This window comes from Peromyscus californicus, unplaced genomic scaffold (assembly GCF_007827085.1).
Source record: "Peromyscus californicus insignis strain IS unplaced genomic scaffold, ASM782708v3 Scaffold_4__1_contigs__length_199733344, whole genome shotgun sequence".
NCBI lineage: Eukaryota > Metazoa > Chordata > Mammalia > Rodentia > Cricetidae > Peromyscus > Peromyscus californicus.
The window spans coordinates 51,204,414-51,222,040 of record NW_026294562.1 but is presented as its reverse complement, the minus strand read 5'-3'; the positions used below and the strand labels follow the sequence as shown (position 1 = coordinate 51,222,040).

Sequence of the window (17,627 nt, the reverse complement as noted above, 5' to 3'; positions counted from 1 at the left end):
AAGGTAGGGGACCTAGGAGTGGGGGGGTCAGATCCTACTCTGTTCCAGTGGGCTGTGATGTAGAATGGACACTCCCTAAGGCAGCCCAGGTCACAACAGGACAACCTTGGTGGCTGACGGAGATGCTTGCCATGCATTTTCCAGTGGAGGAGCAGTGCTGGCCTGGGAGCCTGGGAGTCAGATCCTCCAGCTGAGCCTAGAACTTGACAAGAGCCACAAGGAATGATATTGTTCCTACTGGGCTGTGTGACCAAGCAGGTCTTGTTGGGACATACCACCCAGGCCCACCAGCTTGAGAGTTTTATGTGTGTCCCTGTATGGAGGACAGAGGTTGACAGTTCTTCTTCAGTCATTCTCCACCTTTTTTGAGACAGGGCCTCTCACGGCACCTGAGCTCACTGACTGAGGTAGGCCAGGCAGCCAGGGAGCTCTAGGGGTCTGCCTGTTCCTGCCTCCCCAGTGCTGGGACTTCAGGTGCTCGCCGCGCTGTGCCCAGCTTTTTACGTGGGTGCTAGGGGTCTGAAGCCAGGTCCTCGTGATTGCACGACACGCATTCTGCTGACTGAACCATCTCCTCAGCTCCTAAACAGTCTTCTAAAGATTCCTTTTCACTAAACTTTCTGGGTGTGTGTTTTCCTACAAAATAGGCTGTGGAAGCTTTGAAGCCACTGGTAGGCAATCTAAAGAGCTCTTACAAGAAAGGCACCTATGGGAGATAATGGCTGCCTTGGATCCCCCTTCTTTCTAGTAATACCCTCTTAGCTCTCTTTGATGGGGCCCCTCATCCCAGTAGGTCTGAGCAGATAGGTAGTAGTCCCTGTTTCTGGGTTCCTAGCATGGTGAGTGGCAGATATGTGACTGGACTGTTAGAACAGGCCTGGGGCTTGGGAGATGACTCGGGGATTAATAGTGAACACTGTTCTTGCAGATGACCAGAGTTCAGTTCCCAGTATTCATACTGGTGACTGTCCAGTTTCAGGGGATCTGACCTTGTACATTTCCACACAAAGACGTGCCTATCTACACATAACTAAAAATGAAAAGAACTGAAGCCTGGGTGGGCAGTGGGTGTTGTAGGAAGGGCAGAGTACTGAGCAGACTTTTCTAAATGATGGTGCCTATAGCTCCCTGGTCCGCCTCCCACTTATTATAGTGACTCCTCTTTGCTTTCCCAGAATTGGCTGCTGTGGATGGATCACTGATACCTGTGTGCCTGAAGGCTTCATGACCAAGGCACAACCTATCCCTGGGTTAGACCTGGGGCCTCCTGGTAGATGCCTTCCCCTTGCCTGTAGTCAGGGAGACTCTAGATGGTCTCAGATCTGAAGAACAGAGGAAACTGTTGAAGGGAATTATTTAAACCCTAGGAACATACCAGCCCTGTTCTCCAACTCCTCGGTTTGAAGGTTAGCTGAAAATATCTGAGCTGGGGATTTCTAACCTTGTGAGGAATAAAAAGCCTAACAGGTGAGGATTGGCTGGGTGTCCCTTTCTGCTGGGCTGGGGGGCGGGTGCAGGGTACCAGTGCTCTTGCTGGCCAGCAAGCCTTGCGCTCTGGAGGGGAAGGCATCTTTGGGTGAGGGATGGAGAAAGTGGAAGGCAGGGAAAACCAGCCTCTCTTTGGCTCAGGTGTGCAGCCTGTGACTGGTGGCTACACAGGACTCAGCAGGTCCCTCATCAGAAGGATCTGGAGGGTGGAGCCCTGGACACAATACTGTAGTACTCAAGTTCTTGGGAAGTAGAAAAAAACATTATTTACAAAGAATATATTAAAATTACACTTGAGAAATAAACTCCCACGCAGGTGTGCACTGCCTCGTCCGTCATTCTTTCATGGCGTCGGAGTCCGAGGAGAAAGCCGACTCCACTGGTCACTGCTCCCCAAAGGATGGCCACTCCTCTGGATACTGGAGTCTTTGCTTGGAAGGATTGGTGGCTTCTAGGCTCTGTTGAGTGTTGGCACTTGGAGGAGGCAGCCAGGCTGTCACGGCCCGAGGGGGATATAGGAGCTGGTCTGACATTGCAGGGCCCAGGATCTTTTCCAAAGGACCTTGGCCTCTGTCCAAGTTCTGGCTGAGGTGGAAATAGGGGTGGCACTCCAAGTGGTCAATGGTTCCTCAGGACAGAGGGGACCTACTTGACCTTTTGTTGCTGGTTCCACATTCTGTGAGATGAAAGGACACATGTCAGAGCATAAACACTGGCACTGTGGAAGGGAACCAGAGACATGGGGCATGTATCCTTGCTTTGGGCTCAGTTTGGGGAAGCTGCTGCCCTGTGCCTGGAAGTTCTCTCCCTGCTAGAGGCGTAGTGGGTCTGGAGGGTGTGATTTATCACCAGCTCTTAGGGGTCTTTGTGATGTGTTATGGGAGTGCGCGTGTGCACTTGCATGCGGAGCTCAGAGGACAGCCGTAGGTGTCATTCTGGAGGCACCTTCTACTTTCTGATGGAGACAGGGTCAGCCATTTGGCCTGGAACTGCCACCCAGGCTAAGCTAGCTGGCCAGCAAACTTGCAGGGGCTGTCTGCCTCCGCCTCCGCCTCCCATCACATCACGGCTGGGATTACAAAGTGCATACCATGACACCCAGTTGGGTTTTTTGTTGTTGGTGGTGGTGGTGGTTGTTGTTGATGGTTTTTTTTGCTTTTGTTTTTCTAAAATATGGATTTAGGATGTCGAACCCAGGTCCTCTTGCTTGTAAGCCACTACTGTGCTGGCAGCGCTCTCCTCCTCAGGGATCTCTTCTGGTGGCTTTTCATGATGTAACTTTACAGGATGGCTTTAGAATTAATGATTCTTCTGCCGTTTGCCCAGGTGGCTCCATCATCTAGATTGTGAGCTGGGGTGGAGTGGGGTTGGGGTTGTCTGTTTGTTTTTTGAGACAGGGACTTGCTATGCATCTCTGGCTGGCCTGGAACTAGTTATGTAGACTAGGTTCACCTCGGACCTGTGACTCTGCCTCCTAAGTGCCTGCGTGACAGACCTGGCTCTTCCCCTTTATAGGAAACAAGATGCTTGGCACTGTTGTCCCTTATGGACAGTGGAGAGGCTGGGGCCCCAGGGCTGAGGGCAGGTCCTGGGTGCCAAACACCAGGCAGGGGCAGGCTCACCTTTTACAGTCTCTGTGCCACGTGCAGGTCATAGTCACTATCGGAGGAGTTGTCGGGCTGGGTGGAAGACCTGTGTAGGGCCCCTTCCAGAGCTAGAGAGAAAAGATTGATTAAAGAAGTCCTGGAGGCTACACAAGGCCCCAGGAGCTGAGTAGGTTGCAGGATCACAGAGACTCTGAATTGGAGACACCCCTGTATCAGTTTTGATCAGACTGGCCAAGTGTTCGCTAATGATGCTAAACTCCAGACCCCCTGGGACTTAATTGTGAGTGCCCGCCCGTGAGAAGCCAAGTATTGGAGGCTCCTGTGGACCACTTAATGGCTCTGTCCTGGCTCAGAGAGAACCGAGGGGCTCATTTATCATCCAGCCCCTCAAGGCCTGCAGGCAAACAGGCCCATTAGGTCACAGCAAGGCTGGGGTTAATGGCATCCATCCAACTGCATTCTTCTCTCTAGATTAATGTTTCAAGGTCTCCAAGGGAAAGCAGAGGCCTAGGAAGGCTGTATTCCTGCCACCGCCCTGCTGGGACCAGCTGTTAAGCAGGCGGTTTCATCCCCCACCCCCTGGAGCCTCCCTTTCCCTATTTGGACAAGCACAAAACTTCAAGGTTAGCACTCAGCACGCGCGCGCGCACACACACACACACACACACACACACCAGCCCTCACCCAGCCCCCCCCCCCCCAGCTCACCTGGATAAGCAGACAGGTGGGAGCTCCTGGGAGCCTGGCTGTATTCGTTGTCCACATGAGAGGCTGTTGGGTTCTCAACCTGGGACCGGACAGTTGCCGTGTGGCTGCGATGGAAAGACACTGAACAGGCACAAGAGGCCAGTGGCATTGTTAGAATCGATGTGCTGTCCTTCCTGAGCAAGATGCCATAGCTTAGCTTCCTATCTCCGTGAGGTCATGGGAGGGGATAGTGCTTTTCTCCCCTTCCTTTCTGTCTGGGGAGATTCATGCCTGCAGGGTCAGCCTTGGACTTTCAGAGCAGTCTGATAGGTCAGGAGGGGCCTCCAGTTGCTCAGTCAGCCATCACACTTTTACCTAGCAGGGAGCTGGCGCACAGACGCTAGGGAGAGGCACTCCTGTGCATCAGGAGCTGCAGGCCTTTATAGTACTATAAACCAAACAGAACCTTCTAGAAAGATCTGGGCCTGGACATGGAAGGGGAGAGGAATAGAGTGCACGCTTCCCTCTATTGGTGTAGTTCTGAATATGGCTAGAAGGAGAGAATGAAGGCGGGGCCGGGGAGGGGGGCTGGCAGAATTGGTGTATTCTAAAACCGGCACTCGGAAGTTGTTCTGTGCTTAAAATCAGCTTGGCTAGTCCTTGGTCCTGCCTTCCCACTTTGAAGAGGAGCCATACAAAAGGTTCTTGTAAGTCCTGAACTAAAGAACTGCATAGCTTTGCTTGACCCTTTTGACCACAGAATGAGTAATCCCCATGAACGTCTGTCAGTCATCAAGTTGGGGAAGGCTGACCTGGAGGGGTGAAGGCTGTGGGGGCCTCTGCTTAAGTCAACCACAAAGCAAGAGAGCAGAAATACCATGGTGTCTGAGGCTCAAGAGGCAGAATGTACAGAACCACTTGCCCCTAGAAGAAGCCTCAGCCTTCTCTGGTGTGGGTCCATCTGTTGGCCACAGTCACACCATAGTGAAATGTGGTGAAGAGCTGAGTCCTCTGGCAGCTGCTGGTTCGCTGTGCTCAGCAGAGACCTTGACTTCTGTGGCCTAAGTCCTGGGGCTGAGGGAGACCCACCTCTGGGGACACTTACTGCTCTGGTTCACTCCCGTGGGACCAATCCATTGACGCTGCTTCTTCTGACGGACTGGGCAACAGACAGGAAGCTCATGAGGGCCAGATGATGGTAGAGGAGGGGAGGTTGTGGACAGGAAGGCAAGACTGCTGGGGACCACCACTGCCTCACTTCCTAACTGACTAGGGAGGGAGATGGGAGCCATTGGGTGCCCGTAGAAATGACCACAGGGTTTATTTAGAACCAGAATTGATACCTTGGAGGGCAAAAGGGACCCTGCTTGCCTCTCTTCTCCTTCATCCTTGTTTGCCTTGGATAATTTCTCTAAGGTCTGCAAGGCCAGGGAGGCAAGCCCCTTCATTTATAAAGTATGCAGCTGTCCATTCAATAAACGGGGAAACTGAGGCTCAGATCAAGGCAGCAGCACAGTCAGGCCATTGGTAGCTGTGGAGCTGGACTTGGGCTATATCTTGTGACATCAGAGACTGTGCTGATATCATGTGGCCACGGCCTTTATCAACTGCAGGAGGCTTTTGCCAATCTGGGGGCCAATCAGAGGGTACAATTTGTCCTGACTTTCTGATACTTAGGCAGAGAAGGGCCAGTGGGCAGCCGGGGGAGCTGGGTGGTAAAGGAGGAAGGCTCGGGTTTGGCGCCTACCTTTCTTCACCAGCTTCTTGTAGATCAGAGGCCCGCACATGACCAGCAGCACCACCAGGAGTACAAGGCTCAGGATGATGCTGGCCACAGTGCCTGGGGCCAGGCCCGCTGGGTTTGGGTCTTGGCCTGGACAAGGGAAGTCTTAAATCAGCCTCAGCCCTGGGGAGCAACCCAGAGGGCAGCAACTGCCTGGATTCCCCTGGTACCTCCTATGGACCCACCAGTGCGTTCAGAGGGGGGCTGTCTTTCTGGCCATCTCGAGGAGTCTACCACTTACTACCTTCAGTGATCAGCAAGCTACTATTTGCCACTCTTGTTATCAACTGTTAGCTTTCTATCTTTACTATTATGACTAATCAACTTCCCATTATCTACCATCAGGAAGATGACCATACATGACCACATATCAAGAACCAGCCAGCCTTCTATCTACTCAACCATCCATCATCCATCCATCCATCCATCCATCCATCCATCCATCCATCCATCCCTTCATCCATCCATCCATCCATCCCTTCATCCCTTCATCTATCCACCCACCTACCCACCCATCTGCTTATGTAGCTATCATCCATCTATTCATCTGCCTATTCACTGACCCATCAATTCATGTGCCTATGCAGTCATCTAGCTGCTCATTTGTCTGTCTGCCTGTTTGTCCATCCATCCACTGACCTATCCATCCATTTATACACTCATCTATCTGCTCACCCATCTACTCCCCCATTTATGTCACCCACCCATGTACCTGTCTCTCTTTTACCCATTATTCAATTACACTCCTGTAGTGAACATGTTCCATCCACTCCCTGATTTTCTAGCTTGCACCCTGGAGAGCAGGAGATAGAAGGGAAGGGAGAGTTCTGGCATCTGCCAGTGGCCTGACAGTGATCCATTTGGGCCTTGCCTGGTCCACTCATCATTGCTATCTGATTCTTGCTTCCAGAACCCCATTTACTGTCCCCTTTCCAGGAGCTTTTTATCTCTCTTTCAGATCTGTTCTTTAGAGATGTGTTCCCTGACTAGGTCCTAGAGGAAAAGTTTCTAACCGCTCTCCACCCACGGAGGGCTGCAGTCAACTCACATGTGACGAACACCCTCTTGCAGGGTTTTTTTTTCTGAAGCTGGTAACACCGAGACAGCTTCTCCTGGGTACAGACGAGCCCCGGGGAGGTCTTGTCAGCATCCAGCGCATGGAAGGAGATGAGGTCGCCACATTGCTGCTCCTGACACAGCTCCTCCCACCGTGCCGGACCCCTGGCCACAGAACTGTCGCACAGGGCAGTCCATTGTGATCCCTGGCGCACCTCAGCGATGCCCTCACACACGCCGCTGCCCCCCACCAGGCGGCTCTGAACCTTGGGCTGGAAATCTGCGGAGGGGAAGAGATGGTGAGGTGGCAGGCCTGGCCTGGGGAACTTGACAGTGATGAGCACTTCAGGGAAGATGCTGTCCTTTTCAAGAGCCCCTTCTAACGTCCTTCTCAGCACTTCCCCTGAGCAAGCTCTGGTCCCTGGGGCTTCTGGGCAAGTGGTGAGTGGCAGCTATCTCAGGACAGCGGTGGCAAAGGAGCTGACAGGGGGTTGTGCCTTTTTACCCTCTTGCTGTTCCTTAGGAAGAGGGAGGGCTTTCTAGAAGGAAGAGACAGACCTAGGGACCAGGAAGAGCTGGTGTACTTCATAGGTGGGACAGAACCCAGGAATTTTGCTGCCTGGGCCCTGAACCCTGTAAGGTTAGGCTTTTGGCAATGAGGCCAGATGCCTAGAGAGGTATTCATGTCTGCTAATCAGGGTGGTGCTTGGGAATCTGTGGCAGAAGCTGCTACGCTTGATTTAAAGTCAATAGTGAGCGCACCATCTTTGGCTAGTTGCCATGGCAACACCCACCTTCAAAGCCCTAGTGAATCTTCTATTTAGAAGAAACTTCAAAGCAAGACCCTGGGCATGGCTTTTGCAGGTTGTAGCCTGCATGAGAGCTTGAGGGTTCATAGCTGAGGGGTAGGCGGGACTGGAGCCAGCCATGGGCCTCTCATCTGGGCCAGAGAACCTTGGGGACCAATTTATATAAGGTGTCCAGTGGAGTAGGCTGTCTTGCTTGTCCAGAGCCATGCATCCTATATTTGGGTAGGAATCCTGAGGACCTGCTGAAACCAGCTCTTGTTGGGAGTGTGGGGAGGAGTGAGGCTGTCTCCAGGTGACATAGGTGGTGCCTGTCTAGGACCACACCTTGAACAGACCAGGCTTAGAAAATAGGCTCTGGATTGACACTGCTTGGGGGCAGATCTCAGTGCTCTGTGGTACCGGGAAGAAGCTGAGCTTTTTTGAGCCCTTCCCTATGGAAAAAGAGAGAAACAGTAGTTCCCACTCCTAAGGCGGGGATGAAAACTGAAAGATGCCCAGCACCAAGTAGTCTGGTGGGAACAAAATCCAGAATGCATCAGGGCACTTCTGGCGACATGGACCCACCCCTTCCCAGGAGGGGCAGTTACTCTGTCTTGCTTTGGGCTGTGGTTTCTTCTAGTCTGTCCCCAGTCCTGGTTTGGGCCCTAGAGTGTCACAGGTTCAGCTTTCCCCCTCTTCCCACTTCAACTGCACCGGCGCTGCTGGTCTCTCTAACTACACCGGCACTGCGGTCTCTAACTACACAAGCACTGCATTCTCTAACTACACCAGCACTGCAGTCTCTCTAACTACACCGGCACTGCAGTCTCTAACTACACCAGCACTGCGGTCTCTAACTACACCAGCACTGCAGTCTCTAACTACACCGGCACTGCAGTCTCTCTAACTACACCAGCACTGCAGTCTCTAACTACACAGGCACTGTGGTCTCTCTAACTACACCAGCACTGCAGTCTCTAACTACACCGGCACTGCAGTCTCTAACTACACCGGCACTGCAGTCTCTAACTACACCGGCACTGCAGTCTCTAACTACACCGGCACTGCGGTCTCTCTAACTACACCGGCACTGCAGTGTCTAACTACACCGGCACTGCGGTCTCTCTAACTACACCGGCACTGCAGTCTCTAACTACGCCGGCACTGCAGTCTCTAACTACACCGGCACTGCAGTCTCTAACTACACCGGCACTGCAGTCTCTAACTACACCGGCACTGCAGTCTCTAACTACACCGGCACTGCGGTCTCTCTAACTACACCGGCACTGCAGTGTCTAACTACACCGGCACTGCGGTCTCTCTAACTACACCGGCACTGCAGTCTCTAACTACACCGGCACTGCAGTCTCTAACTACACCGGCACTGCAGTCTCTAACTACACCGGCACTGCAGTCTCTAACTACACCGGCACTGCAGTCTCTAACTACACCGGCACTGCAGTCTCTAACTACACCGGCACTGCAGTCTCTAACTACACCGGCACTGCAGTCTCTAACTACACCGGCACTGCGGTCTCTCTAACTACACCGGCACTGCGGTCTCTCTAACTACACCGGCACTGCGGTCTCTAACTATACCGGCACTGCAGTCTCTAACTACGCCGGCACTGCAGTCTCTAACTACACCGGCACTGCAGTCTCTAACTACACCAGCACTGCAGGGTCTCTAACTACACCGGCACTGCAGTCTCTCTAACTACACCGGCACTGCAGGGTCTCTAACTACACCAGCACTGCGGTCTCTCTAACTACACCGGCACTGCAGTCTCTCTAACTACACCAGCACTGCGGTCTCTAACTACACCGGCACTGCAGGGTCTCTAGCTACACCAGCACTGCAGTCTCTCTAACTACACCGGCACTGCAGTCTCTAACTACACCAGCACTGCAGTCTCTCTAACTACACCGGCACTGCAGTCTCTCTAACTACACCGGCATTGCATTCTCTAACTACACCGGCACTGCAGTCTCTCTAACTACACAGGCACTGTGGTCTCTCTAACTACACAGGCACTGCAGTCTCTAACTACACCGGCACTGCAGTCTCTCTAACTACACCAGCACTGCAGTCTCTCTAACTACACCGGCACTGCGGTCTCTGTAACTACACCGGCACTGCGGTCTCTCTAACTACACCAGCACTGCCATCTCTAACTACACCAGCACTGCAGTCTCTCTAACTACACCGGCACTGCCATCTCACCAGCACTGCTCAGGACTCAAGAAGAGCGTCCTTTCAGGGGTTGCCTCTGTAGCTGTGCTCTGAGCTAGCCCTTAGGGACCTCCCATGCCTTACCGTCCCTCCAGCCTCTTTTCTGGTGATTTGAAAACTCCCTGTTGGTAAAGGCCACCTCTGCAGTTGTCCCCAGGCCTTGTTTCAAAGCCTTGTCTCCTCTTCCTGCTAGGATCCCAGCTGACTGCACTTCTCCAGAATGTAGCTCCTTTGGGCTGGCAGGGGTGGCTTTGTAATACCTGAGCACCACCTAATCTAACTTGTCCTGTTTAGAGAAGGCCATGAGCCTAGGCCTCAACGTCTCTTTCATCCCTGTCAGGCCTCTCATAAAATCTGGACATCTGAATAGGGGACCGACCCCACATCTCCACTCCAAGGCAACAGATGGCCTGATGGAGTGTGGTCAGTTTCCAGCTTACCGGAGCAGATGACCGACAGCGCCTGGCCGCCCTCCTGGGGCGTCGTTTTCTGGAAGCACTGCTGCATCGAGGCACAGCTCGCGTTCTGCGCCTCCCATCGGATTGGCAAGGGTTTGGGGTCCGTCAGCTCTTCAGGAGCTGGTGTTCCTGCTGCCTCTGGCTCCAACAGATGTGCCAAGAAAGATCCACACTGCAGAGCATTGCAGATGAGGTTCCCCAGGCCCAGGGGCCTGTCCTTGGCCTTGTAGAGGACGGTGCCACCTCTGCTGCCATTGTAGAATTCCACCACACCCGCGCACCTCAGGCCCCTGTGTCCTGGCACCAGCTGCAATCTGGGAGGAGCTGGAAGGGGAAGGCATGTCTGAGTGTGCTTGGCTTTCGGAATGCCTTGCTGCTCAGCACCAACATGTGAAGGCTTGGGAGGTGGGGGTCCCAAACATTGCATAGGACACACCTGAATCTTTTCCACTGGGATTCACATGTAACTAGGCCTCTTGGTTTCTGTTTGTTTGGGTGACTCAAAGAATTTAATTAGGGCTATTTACAGGAACATGCACACCTTACCAGTGGCCATAGCACTGAAGAAAATGCCCCCCCACACACCATTAACTGTTTATACTTCCTCAGGGAGGGGCGAGGTTCATGGGTCCCACCTCCCTCCATTAAGGAGTGTTGACTAGCTAATCCTGGGCGGGTAATCACAGCTCCTGTGAGTTCAAGAGTGCAATGGCTATGCCACAGCTGGTCCTTGGGTCTTTATTGTCTGGTTCAGTCCCTTCCCTCTCCTGCCTGAGAACCCTCTTACCTGTGGGCTCTGGCGTGGTGGTGGGTGGGGTAGTTGTGGGTGGAGGTGTTGTCTTCTGGGGCTCTGGAATGAAACACACAGGTAAGGGCGGGAAGTGGGGAGTAGAGAGAAGGAGGAGGGAACCTGGGGTGGTGACAATGTGAAGACACGGGGCTTGTGACCTCAGTGCCACTTGCTGGCAAGCTGACTTGGTCCCCCCTCCCCCATCCTGCCTCTCGGCTCCCTGAGAGATGGCAGCCCTGCATATCACAGACAGGAAGAGGGAGGCCCAAAGGACAAGGTTGGCGTTTGGCAGAGCCCGGTCCTGCTTTTCAGTCTTGCCAGCCAGACGCAGCACCTTTTGGCTCGCCCCTTACCCGGGCCCTCTCCTGTCTACAGTCAGGGCACTGTAAACTGGGAAGCCCTTCTCATCCCTTACCCTCCCAGGCCTCAGCCCAGGGTCCCACACGGCTTCACCCACCTTGGCAGATCAGGCTCAGTGGAGGGCACCTGGCTGGTGAACTTTTGCTGCTGCAGTTGGAGAAAGACAATGGGGGTCCATGGCAGAGGACCTGATTCTGGGGTGTGTTCCATGAAGACACATGGTTGAGGACCAAGACAGCGCCACATCCCAGCCGCTGGCACAGTGCAGAGGCCTCCTGGGGGATTCTCCGGTTGTCCTGGCTCCAGCTCCAACTGGAAATGCACACAGTGCTCCTCATGTTGCCCCTCTGGACCTCCAGCATACCCTGACATTTGGAGTTGGAGCCACTTAGTGTCACCTGGAGACCTGGGGAGTTAAAGAGGTAGTGGGGGGTGTCGGGATGGAGGAAGAGCTTTCCTCAGGGGCTTAGCTCTTGCTTCCCCTTCTGAGTTCCCCTCTTTTAGAACACCACAGAGGCTTCCTAGAAACTCAGGCAGGGTGCTCTGTTGGCCCTACGCTGCGGCTCAGAGTTCTGAGCTAGAGGGAACCTTGGAGCTGTGGACAAAATGTTCTCAGCACTTTCTGTCCAACACAATCCCCTCAATCTTGGAAATTCAGCTTCAATAGGCCTGAGGTATACCCTGATATGTGGTGTGTGTTTGTGTGCATGCGCGCTTATGTGCGTGCGCGGCTTATGTCAGGGGTCAGAGGTCAGTTTTTAGTGTCATTCCTCAGGAGCTAGCTGTCCATCTTGATTTTTTGAGACATGGTCTCTCTCACTAGGAGTTGGACTTACCAATTCATCTAGGCCTGCTGGCCAGTAAGCCCAGTAAGCCCAGTAAGCCCAGTAAGCCCAGTAAGCCCAGTAAGCCCTTGGAATTTGCCCATCTCTTCCTGCCTAGCACAGGGATTACAAGTGTCCACCATGCCCTGTTTTTTTGTTTTTTGTTTTTTTTTCTAATGTGGGCTCTGGGGATTGAACTCAGGTCCTTGTGCACAAGTACTTTACTGGACTGAACCATCTTCCCAACTCTTTCTCCCAAGATCTTTCTGTTTTAGCATTTAAAATCAATTGTATTAGCTGGGTGTGGTGGTACATGTCTGTAATCCCAGCACTTGGCAGGTGGAGGCAGGAGAAATAGGAGTTCAAGGTCATCCTTAGCTACGTAGTGAGTTTGATTTGAGGACAGCCTGGGTTATAGGAGAGCCTGTCTCAACAAAACAAAACATCAAAAATCAATTGTATGGAGGCACAATTTTCATGCAGTGAAATACACTCATTTTAAGGGTTCTGTTCTGTGGGAGTTGACAAATATCTACAAGCACACAGCTGCTCTGTGATCTAGATACAGAGTCTGTCCATCATCTAGACACTTTCTGCTCACTCCTCGGCAGCCAGTTCATTTCCCTGGCTCCAGCCTCAGGCAAGGACTGCCCTGCTTTCTGCCATGAAAGATTAGTCCTGACTGTTCTACAGGGCCACACAATTGAATCGAATCACAGAGCATCATTTGCTATGGCCTTTTGCCCTCTACGTGTATTTGAGGCTTATGTGTTTCCTGTGTAGATTAGTAATTCATGTCTTTTTTTTTTTTTTTTTTTTTACTTTGGAATAATATTTCATTGTGTGAATTTTCCCCATTTCTTTTCTATATATCATGTGGGTTGTTTTGCTAGCCATGAATCAAACTGCTGATAAATTTACATGTGCAGGCCAGCATGTGGGCTTGTATTTCCATTTCTCTTGAGTAAATACCTTACAGTGAAATTCTTAGGTTACAGGCAGGCTTGCAGCTTTGTTATTTCATAGAGCTCCATGATGGGGAGAGGAATAGAGGATATCTAGAGGTGCCCCTGGGGACCCATGGAAAGTGCTTCTAGGACTGCTCCTTGGGTATTAGAATCCACAGATACTTAAGTTCCTTATGTAAAATGGTCTAGAACAAGGCAAGGTGGCACATGCCTGTCATCCCAGTGCCCAGGATGAAAGACAGAGGATCAGGGGTTCAAAGTCATTTTTGGTGAGTTTGAGGCCAATCTGGGCCATACAGCTCTCAAACAAACAAACAAACAAACAAACAAACAAACAAGCCAACCCCCCCAAAAGGGTGATGGGGCTGGGGCTGGAGGTGTAGCTCAGCGGTGGAGTGTGTGTTTGGTTTGGGATTTTTGTTGTTGTTGATAGGGTTTCTCTGTGTAGCTCTGGCTGTCCTGGAACTGGCTCTGTAGACCAGGCTGGCCTCAAACTCAGAGATCCACCTGCCTCTGCCTCCCGAGTGTTAGGATCAAAGGTGAACATCACCACCCCTCCCAGCTGAGTATGTGTTTAACATACTCAAGGCCCTGAGTTGCATCCTTAATGCTATAACAACACACAAAGTGGCAGAGTGTCTGCCTCTGACCTACACGCATCCTTTGTATGCTATCATCTCTAGACTTTTTAGAATCCTAACACAGTGCAAACTATGTAAATGGTTGTAATTCTGTACTCTTTAGGGAACATTGACAAGAAAGGTATCTGTATGAGTCCAGGACAGATAGGCCTCACTCTGTGTGTGTGCCAGAGAACAACTCTGGACATTTGTCCTCAGGCACTGTCCACATTTTTTGAGACAGGGTTGGTTTCCCAGTGGCCAGGAGCTTAGCAGGCTAATCTGGCCAGTGAGTCTCAGGGGCATGTCTGCCTCTGCCTCCCTCCACAGTGCTGTGATTACAAGGGCATGCCACCATGTCTGGATTTTTTTTTTTTTTTTTTTTTTTTTAGTTCTGGGGACCACACTCTGGTCCTCATGAATGTGAGGTAAGCATTTTACACACTGAGCCGTCGCCCCAGATCCTGTCTTCATTTTTGATCTTCACTTGGTTGAAGCCACAGATTCTGTGTCCTCTGTCTCTCTCAGTCTCTGTCCCTGTCTCTCTGGGAGGATATGTAAGACGGAGTAAGCACAGTCATTCCTTGGGTGAAAGGAGGGAGGGCAGAGGAGCTGCAGATCTTGTCGTCGGAAGCCTTGAGCTGAGCAAATGTATTACTTATTATTCACTTATTTATCCAGGAACACATCTAAAAATGAAAAGCATTCTCGAAGGCTTCCTTGGCTTAGAGCCACTGGCCAGGCTGCCTTTTCCTGCCCATGGAGAGAGCAGGGCTGTGGCTAACTGAGGTCCCCGGGCTAGCTGGGTGCAGAGGACTGGTCCCACATCTAACTATTGCAGATACTTCAGACAGCGAGTGACTTGCTAGAGCCTGAATGCGGGGCATCATGCAAGGACCCAAGTCCTGACCCAGGGCCTGCTAAGGCCCCTGAAGCAGCATGGTAGCTTTACAAGACTGTCATTTCTCTCCAGATAAATTCAGCACAGTGTTCTCCTGGTTAGTGTTGAGACGGGACTGTGGTACACGAATATGGAGACTGTCAATGTAAAAGATGTTTAGGGCTGGGAATATAGTTCGTTGGTAGAGCACTTGCATAGCATGTACAAGGCCCTGGGGTTCACACCAAGCATGGAGAACTAAATCAGCACGCATCTTCACTGTGGGACTTCTCAGGGCCTTCACTAGGCCGGTGTCCACTGTCAGTCTCCAGTAGGAGATGCTGTGGGGCCCACCCTTTGCCTGATTGAGAAACGGTGGCTTCTAAGATTGAGGTGTAGACACTCGGCTCTTTGCAACCTAACACAACCTTTCCCACAGCCTATCTGCAAGTGTCCATGACCACGGAGGACCAGAGAGGAAGCAAGGCTTTGTGAAGTACATTTGTGGGTGGGTATTTTCCTGCCCACAGAATGGGGCGGGGGGCACGCTAGCTAGCTTTCACGTGGTGCTTTATGGCCATGAGAGGTGCCGCCTGTACATGTGCTGGCATGCTGATGTCTCTGTGTTTCCAGGAGGTGGGGTTCCCATTGATGGAGGAGGCAGTTTTTTGACAGGCAGGTCCTCGCGTAGCACACGAAGCTGCTGCCTGCTGTCTCCCCGCCCCACTTCCCTTCCCACGCTCTTCCTTACCTGAGTCATTCCCTTGGGACTGTCCATGGCAGAAAGCAACTGTGGAAAGGAGAGAAGGGGGTCAGACCGTGAAGTTTCCCCCTTTTCCCTCTGCTCCAAGGGGCAGCAGTGGTCCTGGCTGACTGTCCCCCCCATCCCCACCGTCAAGGGGATTCCAGGGCAGCAATTTTCATGCTGTAGCTTAGAACCCGAGGTGGATATGGAATCAATTTAGTGGGTCGCAGCCATCGATTCTCTCTCTTTCTAAAATTTATTTTCTCAATGGATACACAAGCAGAATTGATTTTTCTTTAGTGCACAGTTCTGTGAATGTTAACACATACCACATGCATGACCTCCATCACATTCAAGATACACGCCAGCTCCATCGCCCACAGGGACGCCTCACTCTGTCTGTCCCTTTATAGAAATGCAGGCATTCCTTTTCTTAAAAAGGAAATGGAACAGAATAAAGGATGGCACCACATGCCGGCATTGGGAGGGTGGGAACTGCTTTGGAGGACAACGATGCTGAGGAGAAGGCCCAGTCAGTAAAGCGCTTGTCTTGCAAGCACAAGGACTTTTGTTCAGTCCCAGAGCCCGTGTATAAAAACCAGACATTGCACATGTGCTTGTAATCCTAATTCTAATTCTGGGGAGCTAGAGACAGGCAGATCCCTGGGGACCATGGCTAGCCAGTTTGGCCTCAGGAAGATGTGGGGCAGGAACCTTTGCTCTTCTTCACCTGTCACCCCTGACCTCCCTCTCAGTCCTCTTTCTTTCTGGTTCTGGTTCCCCCCGTGGGGACTGACTGGGAAAGCCACCATGAGAGGACCACTCACTTGGCAAAACCATGAGGGCTGAGGTGCTAAAAGTGGTGTCTATGGGGAAGGAGACATTTAGATCTGCCCTTTGCTGCTGTGTGACGCAGGGCTGATGTTTAGTCCTAGAAGGGCTCTGGGTCTTCGGGTCAGCTCTGTTATTCCTGCCTGTGGGCACGGGAAGCAGGTTCTTCTATCTTAACCCTTTAAACCTCAGTTTCCCCATTCACAGTGTAGAGTGGGTTATGCTGAGAGATGGAGGGGACCTCTCTATGTGAAGAGCCTAGCCTGCTGCCTCCCAAGCCCAGCTCGGTGCTCATGAACGGGGTTACTGCTGTGTGGGTGGGGCAGGTGTGGCCACAGGCTTCTGCGGGAGCTTTCCCAGTAGGATTCAGAGGGCTTGCCCGGGAAGCATGGAAGGCAGACCGCAGAGCTCTCAATCCGTTGCACTCATAATGAATAGCAGACACTTGGCTAGAGGTAGTCAGGGTCTAGGTTGTGGTTGCCTCTGGCTAGCTCTCAGCTACTCACTTGCCACTCCAAGGTGCCCAGTTTGGGGATTCAGAGACTACCATGATTGAGTTCCTGACCTTGAGCAGCCAGACTCAGAAACCCCTGGGGCAGAGAATGGTTTTGCCGATCCCAGGCCCTGTGGGTAGACACCACACAGACAGCGTTGGTCCTGCTCAGAGAATGTCCTTAGGGAAGACTGAACAATTGACACCAACTGTCATTCTGAAAATGAAAGCAGGGTAAAAGTGTTTGCTATGCAAGCCTGGTGACCTGAGTTCCATCCCAGAACCTACATCAGAAAGTCTGATGTGCTGGCGCTCATCTGTAATCCCAGCACTCCCACGGCAAGAGTGGCAGAGACAGAACCGCTCAGAAGCTCCAGGTCCAGCTTGCCTGGAATTCACGGTGCAGCAGCAGAAATGAGAGACGTCGCCTCGATAAGGTGGAAGGAGAACTGATTCCCAAAAGCTGTCTTCTCACCTCTGTGGCACACACACCCACACCAAAAATAACAATAAATTTAGAAAGGAAAGCGATCTGTTGAGAGACGGTGGCTGTGCATCCCAGGGTGTGGCCCGTTCTGTTTGACCCACACATGAACCGTGTTTTCCCTTCCCTCTCCGTCACCATCGCTATTACCATGACCACGATCGTCGTGCAGCTACCACTACCATCACCACCAACTCACTACCGCCACCTCCATCTCTGTCAGCGTCACCGTTATCACTACTGTCCTCACTGTGGGCATCTCCACCATGATCACCATCACCATTGTTATCACATTGCCTCCACCACTGCTGCCGCCACCCCCACTTGCCCACTCTTCTGGGAATTTTCAGCTGAAATCTCTCAATTCTCTCCACTGTGCCATTTGATAGATGTTATTGCTCTGGTCCCTGTTTGACAGAGGAAACTAAGAGGTGAATACAGCTACTGGCCAAGAGGCTGTGCTCTTCTCACTGGGCCAAGCTGTGTGCCGTGCTCTATTTTACATCAATTCCTGCATGTTCCAAGCAGTCAA

At 52.0% G+C, this 17,627-nt stretch overlaps 1 protein-coding gene across 1 annotated transcript; it reads right to left on the bottom strand.

Moving 5' to 3' along the window:
• Window positions 1-1,715: 1,715 nt before the first annotated feature.
• On the bottom strand, window positions 1,716-17,378 carry Cd5 (CD5 molecule). Its single transcript, XM_052760098.1, has 12 exons — window positions 17,295-17,378; window positions 15,294-15,332; window positions 14,813-14,903; window positions 11,348-11,707; window positions 10,888-10,950; window positions 10,083-10,424; window positions 6,614-6,901; window positions 5,530-5,655; window positions 4,888-4,941; window positions 3,804-3,923; window positions 3,111-3,202; window positions 1,716-2,164 (listed from the first exon to the last, which is right to left on the bottom strand). The coding sequence occupies exons 1-11, from the start codon at window positions 17,376-17,378 to the stop codon at window positions 3,114-3,116; spliced, it is 1,656 nt and encodes a 551-aa protein (XP_052616058.1). The 3' UTR covers window positions 1,716-2,164; window positions 3,111-3,113.
• Window positions 17,379-17,627: the final 249 nt, after the last annotated feature.